Below are 8,313 nucleotides of genomic sequence, written 5' to 3'. Positions count from 1 at the left end.
GGGTCGGGTGGCGGGGATAGCAGCCTAAGTAGGGAGGCCCAGACTTCCCTCTCCCCAGCCACTTGAGCCAGTTCCTCCAGGGGAATCCCAAGGCGTTCCCAGGCCAGCCGAGAAACATAGTCCCTCCAGCGTGTCCTAGGTCTTCCTCTGGGTCTCCTCCCGGTGGGACGTTCCCGGAACACCTCACCAGTGAGGCGTCTAAGAGGCTTCCTAACCAGATGCCCGAGCCACCTCAACTGGCTCCTCTCGATGTGGAGAAGCAGCAGCTCTACTCTGAGTCCCTCCTGGATGACTGAGTTTCTCACCCTATCTCTAAGAGAGAGCCCAGACACCCTGCGGAGAAAACTCATTTTGGCCGCTTGTATCCGAGATCTCGTTCTTTCGGTCACAACCCAAAGTTCATGACCATAGATGAGGGTAGGAACGTAGATCAACTGGTAAATTGAGAGCTTCGCTTTTTTACTCAGCTCTCTCTTCACCACGACAGACCGATACAGCGCCCGCTTCACTGCCGACGCTGCACCTATCCGCCTATCAATCTCACGCTTCATTTTTCCCTCATTCGTGAACAAGACCCCGAGATACTTAAACTCCTCCACTTGGGGTAGGACCTCCTCCCCGACCTGGAGAGGGCACTCTACCCTTTTCCGGCTCAAGACCATGGCCTCGGATTTGGAGGAACTGATCCTCATCCCGGCCGCGTCGCACTCTGCTGCAAACCGCTCCAGTGAAAGCTGTAGATCACGAACTGATGAAGCCAATAGGACCACATCATCTGCAAAAAACAGAGAAGCAATCCTAAGTCCACCAAAACTGATCCCCTCAACACCTTGGCTGCACCTAGAAATTCTGTCCATAAAAGTTATGAACAGAATCGGTGACAAAGGGCAACCTTGGCGGAGTCCAACTTTCATTTGGAACGAGCCCGACTTACTGCCGGCAATGCGGACCAGGCTCTGACACCGGTCGTACAGGGACCTAACAGCCCATATCAAAGGGCCTGGAACCCCATACTCCCGGAGTCCTCCCACAGGGTTCCCCGAGGGACGCGGTCGAACGCCTTCTCCAAGTCCACAAAGCACATGTAGACTGGTTGGGCAAACTCCCACGCACCCTCCAGGACTCTGCTGAGGGTGTAGAGCTGGTCTATTGTTACATGACCAGGACGAAAACCGCACTGCTCCTCCTGAATCCGAGGTTCGGCTATCCGATGGCCCTCCTCTCCAGAACCCCCAAATAGACCTTACCAGGGAGGCTTAAGAGTGTGATCTCCCTGTAGTTGGAACACACACTACGGTCCTCTCTTTTGAATGGGGGACCACCACCCCAGTCTGCCAATCTAGGGGAACTTCCCCCAATGTCCACGCAATATTGCAGAGTCGTGTAAGCCAACACAACCCCACCACATCCAGAGCCTTAAGGAACTCCGGGCGAATCTCATCCACCCCTGGGGCCCTGCCACCGAGGAGCTTTTTAACCACCTCGGTGACCTCAGCACCAGAGATTGGAGGGCCCGACCCAAAGTCCCCAGGCTCTGCTTCCTCAGTGGAAGACGTGCCAGCGGGATTGAGGAGGTCTTCGAAGTACTCTGCCCACCGAACCACGACATCCCGAGTTGAGGTCAGCAGTACACCACCTCCACTATAAATAGTATTGGTGGCATACCGCTTTCCCCCTCCCGAGATGCCGGATGGTGGACCAGAATCGCCTCGATGCTGTACAGAAGTCATTCTCCATGACCTCTCCGAACTCCTCCCACACCAGAGTTTTTGCCTCAGCGACCACCCGAGCCGCATGTCGCTTGGACTGCCGGTACCCATCAGCTGCTTCTGGAGTCCCACAGGCCAAAAAGGCCAGATAGGACTCCTTCTTCAGCCTGACAGCATCCCTTACCGCCTGTGTCCACCACTGGGTTTGAGGGTTACCGCTGCGACAGGCACCGACAACCTTGTGGCCACAGCTCTGATAAGCCGCCTCGACAATAGAGGCACGGAATATGGCCCACTCGGACTCAATGTCCCCTGCCTCCCCCGGAAAGTGTTCAAAGTTCTCCCGGAGGTGGGAGTTAAAGCTCCGTCTCACGGGAGACTCTGTCAGACGTTCCCAGCAGACCCTCACAATACGTTTGGGTTTGCTAGGTCTGACCGGTATCCTCCCCCACCATCGGAGCCAACTCACCACCAGGTAGTGGACAGCTCCGCCCCTCTCTTCACCCGAGTGTCCAAGACATGTAGCCGCAGATCAGATGAGACGACAACAAAGTCGATCATCAAACTGCGGCCTAGGTGTGTCCTGGTGCCAAGAGCACATATGGACACCCTTATGCCTGAACATGGTGTTCGTTATGGACAATCCATGACGAGTACAGAAGTCCAATAACAGAAAACCACTCGGGTTCAGATCGGGGAGCCATTCCTCCCAACCACACTCCTCCAGGTCTCACTGTCATTGCCCACATGAGCGTTGAAGTCCCCCAGTAGAACAAGGGAGTCCCCAGGAGATGCACTTTCCAATACCCCCTCCAAGGACTCCAAAAAGGGTGGGTAATCTGGGCTGGTGTTTGACGCATAAGCACAAACAACAGTCAGAACCCGTCCCCCCACACGTAGGCAGAGGGAGGCTACCCTCTTGTTCACAGGGGTGAACCCCAACTTACAGGCACCAAGATGGGGGACAACAAGTATGCCCACTCCTGCTCGGCGCCTCTCGCCAGGGGCAACTTCAGAGTGGAAGAGTGTCCAACCCCTCTCAAGGAAACTGGTTCCAGAGCCATGCGTTGAGGTGCGTCCGACTATTTCTAACCGGAATCTCTCAACCTCACAGACCAGCTCAGGCTCCTTCCCCACCAGAGAGGTGACATTCCATGTCCCAATAGCCAGCTTCTGTAGCCAAGGATCAGACCGCAAGGGTCCCCGCCCTCGGCCACCACCTATCCCACATTGCACCCAACCCCTTTGGCCCCTCCCACAGGTGGTGAGCCCATGGGAAGGGGGACCCATGTTGCCTCTTCGGGCTGTGCCCGGCCGGGCTCCATGGGTAAAAGCCCGGCCACCAGGCACTTGCCAGCGTGCCCCACCTCCAGGCCCGGCTCCAGAGTGGGGCTCCGGTGACCCACGTCCGGGCGACGGAACATTATTTCCATAGTTTGTATTCATCATAAGGGGTCTTTGGGCTGCACTTTGTCTACATTATACAAATAAAATGTTTGTATTATTATAGATGCAAGAATGTCTTGTAGATATGTATTTTATCCTCAAAAGTATCCACGGAGAAAACTGGGTCACAGTTTTTCCGTAACTGCTCCCCGGGCAGCTTACATAATAGCTGCCCGCTGCTCCACCTGGGTGTATCTCACATGGGATGGGTTGTATGGAAATATCAGCAGAGGAACATGTTGGCTGGTAGACACCCCCCCCCCCCCCCCACCCCAATAAAATAATGTAACATAAATGCAGAACAATTAAGTTTATCAAACTGAATCAGAGTGTCCAGATGTGTCAGTTTTAACTCATAAAAACAGAGAAACCAAGTAAACATGATTCAGGAAAGGGCAGTTCATGAGGTTATATGAAGAACAAAAATCATCCTAAAATTAGAAACTTTTATCTAGAAATAAACAAAAACAACACTTAAAAACAGCAATTCTTACAATATGCCCCTCCCCTCGTGTTTCTCTTTTCCTTATCTACTTTTGTCTGAAACTTGCGGCTCAATGGGAACTTCAACTAACCCTGTTTAAATAAAGTTTGAATGAATGAAAGAAAAATGCCAGAGGTCATCGAGTTAGAAAACCAGAGCTGAATAACAAAACACAAACGGGTCCTGCAGGATTCATAAAACAGGAGGATTTTACAAAGGACCATTAAAAATTTTAAAAAAGCACCGAACCTGGAAAGATGATCTGCAGGTGGGCGGAGCTGACACGAACAGACACCTGAACAAACAAGATAAACCCTGACATATTCATCACTCCACAGGTCGGATTGTTTGGTTTCCATTACGTGGCAACCTGGACAAAAGATGTATTTTCTTGTCAAGATCAAAGCAGATATTCAACCTTTATTACAGGTTAATCCCATTGAGCCTCGGGGACTCATTTAAAAGACAGACCTGATCTATAATAGATATAACTAATGAAAAAAGGAGTCTATCATATTTCAAATGTGACACACAATCACTTTGAAAACTGAATCTCCTCTGGAATGAGCAGATCTCAGTGACCCACAGCAAAACAAACATCAAAAATGCAACCAAAAAAAAGCTCAGTTTCTTTCAGAAATATTTATATTAAAGTTATTAGATGAGTCTCAAGATTTAAAGACAACAAACTTCAAAACTCAAACTCTTGAAAACGTACAAATAATCATTTGGAACACAAATTCCAGCAGGAGACTGAAGTTATCACAAACGTAGCAGGATGAAGTTTTCAGCTCTCGTTAAAAACGACACCAGATCCAGTTTATCAATCGATAACAGATTGACTGTAACTAACAAGAAATCAATTATATTTAAACAACTTGATTTATTCATCCTTAGCACTGCTGCCGCACAGCAAGAAGGTCCTTGGTTCAATCCCCGGATGGACCTGGGGTCTTTCTGTGTGGAGTTTACATGTTCTCCTCGTGCTTACGTGGGTTTTCTCCGGGTACTCCAGTTTCCTCCCACAGACCAAAAACATGCAAGTTAGTCTGCCTTCAGGCCCAGACCTCCCTTGCAAAAGAGATCTGTGATCCAGTGGGATCTGCCTGTTAAATAAAGGTTAATAAATAAATAAACTGAGGCCTGAATCTTCTTTACAACTTGTTGTGGAAACTTTTCTGATCCAGGTCCTCCTGGAAACGATGCTAAGCAGGTTGAGTGACTGGACCTGTGGAAGGATGCCACGAACCAGAGTCAACTGAGGCCCAAAACTGGTCTGGAAGGTCACCCAGGAGGGTCTGGACCTCTGGAGTCAGCATAACGGGACTTATTTCTTAAAGTTACTAATTGTTCTTAACTTTCGTTAAAAATGGGGCTTCTTTTTATTTTAAAGCGCAGATTTTATTTTTGAGTCTGCAGGAATGAAGTCAGCATGTCTGATTCTATCGTCACTCAGTTTATCTCTACTTTTATACAAAAGGTCTTTTTATTTTTGCATTAATTTGTGCACTCTTTTGTCTTGAATGTGTTTTTTCTGTTCTTCTGATAACCTGTAAAGATTTTTTGAGTTAAACCTCCAGAACTCCTCCCTCAAACTTTTAACAGATCCTGATCACGCGTGACGTACCACAATGAGTCACATGACTGCTTGTGAATTCGTACCGTGCTCAATCGACCGCGATAATCCGATGCAGACGGCGTCGGTGTTGTACGAGCACGGGGCTCGACTTCCTGTCAGAGAAGTAAAAACCAGTGGGAGACGCTGCTGCACCCACATCAACACAAGTTCAGTTTAAACTGTTATAAATAATTTCATGTCGGAACAAAGTAATCCAGATTTGTCAAATAAATACAGACACTTCTGTTGTTTTGCTCAGTTTGTCGTAACAAAATATGATTTTAGTGTTTTGTTTGTTGTTTATTTGACTGTAGAAAATATCGGTCAGTCATCCGGCCCACGAGCCACTGATCGAATTATAAATTTAACAGAATAAAACATGGAGAGAAATAGTAAAAAGGTTCAGAAGAGGAACAAAACATCCAATAATGACTGAACGTTTGTCCCGAAGATTTGAAATTAAACGTTAAACCAATCAATGAAGGTTTGTGTTTTCCAAGCTGTTAATTTTGTTTAATCTCTTCACAAATGTCCAGATTACGTGTAAAACAACAGGTGAGGTCTCTGTGGAGTTACTGTCATTTTACAAACGTGACATTTGGTTTTACTTCCCTCTCGGTCCTGATGTTCCTCATTTCTGCTGCAGGAGGAACAAACACGAGGAGCTTTAGTTTTAATTCAGAGACGAGACACCAGAGGAGACACTGGAAACATCTGCTGGAGACACTTTGACTGGTTCTGCTGACGAGTTTGCGTCCTGTCTTCACTCCGAGACAAAATGTCTTCTCAGTCAGAGAAGGACCTGTCCTGCTCCATCTGCCAAGACATCTTCAGAGACCCGGTTGTCCTGTCCTGCAGCCACAGCTTCTGTAAGGACTGCCTGCAGCGGTGGTGGGACGAGAGACGGAAGGACGCGTGTCCACTTTGCAGAGAGATCTCTTTGTTCAGACGTCCTCCTCGTAACTTGGCTTTGAAGAACGTGTGTGAGACGTTCACGTTAGAAAGGAAGCAGAGAGCTTCGGCGGAGCCTCTCTGCAGTGTGCACGCCGAGAAGCTCAAGCTGTTCTGTTTGGATCACCAGGAGCCCGTCTGTCTCGTGTGTCGAGACTCGAACCTGCACAACGACCACAGGTTCAGGCCCATCGCTGAGGCCGTGCAGGACCACAGGCAGGAGCTCCTGGTGTCCCTGAACCCCGTCAAGAAGAAGCTGAATCTCTTCCAGCGAGCTAAAGGGAAACTTGAGGAAACAGCCGAACATATCAGGGTTCAGGCCCAACGCACGGAGAGGAGAATAATGGAGGAGTTTAAAAGGCTTCACCGGTTCCTGCGAGAGGAAGAGGAGGACCGTCTCGCTGCTCTGAGGGAGGAAGAGAGGAGAAAACATCAAGCGACGAGGGAACGGGGCGAAGCTCTGAGCAGAAGCATTTCACGTCTCTCAGACACGATCAGAGCGACAGAAGAGGCGCTGAGAGCTGCAGACGTAACATTTTTACAGAAATACAAAGCTGCCAGGACGAGGGTCCAACAGGACCGCCTGCTGGACGACCCACCACCAGCTTCAGGAGTTCTGATAGACCAGGCCAAACATCTGGGCAACCTGAGCTACAACATCTGGACCAGGATGAAGGAGATGGTCTCCTACTCGCCGGTCATCCTGGATCCAAACACGGCTCATCCAGGACTCCACCTGTCTGAAGATCTGACCCGAGTCAGACTCGGGCTGAACCAGAAGCTTCCTCAGAACCCAGAGAGGTTTGACCAACACCTCTGTGTTCTGGGTTCTGCTGGGTTTAGCTCCGGGACTCACAGCTGGGACGTTGAGGTTGGAAGTGATGAAAACTGGGGGGTCGGTGTGGTGAAGGAGTCCGTCCTGAGGAAGGGACCAATCCAGACCGGGTTCTGGGGCCTGTGTCTCTTCAGCGGAAGCTACATGGTCGTGTCTTATCCGCTTCCCGATCAAATCCTCCCGGTGTCGGAGCTGAAGCGGGTCAGAGTTCAGCTGGACTGGGACGGAGGGAGGCTGTCGTTCTTTGAGCTCGAGGCCAACAAACATCTTTACACCTTCAGACAAACGTTCTCCGAGAAGCTGTTCCCTTTCATCGGGACCAACGACCAGTCACCCCTGAAGATTTTACCTGAGACAGAACAGCCTGCGGTTCTTCTGTGAACCACTTCACATCTTTCTCCTCATTTAGAAATTATTTTTATTAACGATGTCCAAGAAAATCCTTGAATAATTAAGGAGCAAGGAACTAGATGAGGACTGGGTTAAAAATAAAGATCTAAGCCCAGAACATCCCACAGAGCTCCATTCAAACTTGAAGGGATGGAAGATGATGCCACCACAGGAAACCTGCCAAGATGGCCGCCTACCTAAACTCAGACCAGGTGATCAGAGAAACATCCAAAAGGTCAAAGATGACCCTGATGGAGCTGGGCAGCCCTCTTTGAGAGGCACAGAGCTGGATTTTGTGGAGAAGCAGCAGGAAACAGACATTAGAAGATAAAAATAAATAAAAACGTCGAACCATTTGGAATTTCTTCCTCAAACACGTGGAAGGAGTTACTGTGGTCCAAACGAGACTAAACTTTCAGGCTGTCAAGAACAAAACATCACATCTGAGGTGTTTCTACTACAACTCATCATGCTGACGTCACCATCCCTACAGTGAAGCACGGTGGAGGCAGCATCATGCTGTGAGGATGTTTATCATCAGCACAGCTCCAATGGTTTAAAGAGAAACCGTTATATGTCCTGGACTGGACCAGTTCATGGAGATGAACCTGAAAGGACAAGTGCTGTAAAAGTGGTTCTACAAAGTATTAAGATTTAGGGACGGAGTATATGAGTACACAATATTTTACAACTTTATGTATTTATTTTGATCAATTTAAAAATCCATTTAAATTTCAGGTTGTATTTAAAATTATACTCGTTTTATATATTTTTATTATATACAGTATATTCATATTAAAATTATGTATGTATATATATATATATATATATATAGATGTTATTATTTATTAATTATTACAGTATATTCATATTAAAATTA

General features: G+C 48.1%; 2 protein-coding genes across 2 annotated transcripts in view; one reads left to right on the top strand and one right to left on the bottom strand.

Moving 5' to 3' along the window:
• Positions 1–8,313, bottom strand: part of khk (ketohexokinase) — a 40,655-nt gene that overhangs the window by 30,543 nt on the left and 1,799 nt on the right. The window lies entirely within an intron of this gene.
• On the top strand, positions 6,030–7,424 carry LOC119412023 (nuclear factor 7, brain-like). The gene has a single exon (XM_037678999.1). The coding sequence runs from the start codon at positions 6,036–6,038 to the stop codon at positions 7,422–7,424; it is 1,389 nt and encodes a 462-aa protein (XP_037534927.1). The 5' UTR covers positions 6,030–6,035.

Source organism: Nematolebias whitei, chromosome 7 (genome assembly GCF_014905685.2).
Source record: "Nematolebias whitei isolate Nwh7 chromosome 7, NemWhi1, whole genome shotgun sequence".
Classification (NCBI taxonomy): domain Eukaryota; kingdom Metazoa; phylum Chordata; class Actinopteri; order Cyprinodontiformes; family Rivulidae; genus Nematolebias; species Nematolebias whitei.
This window is presented reverse-complemented; position numbering and strand designations above follow the sequence as displayed.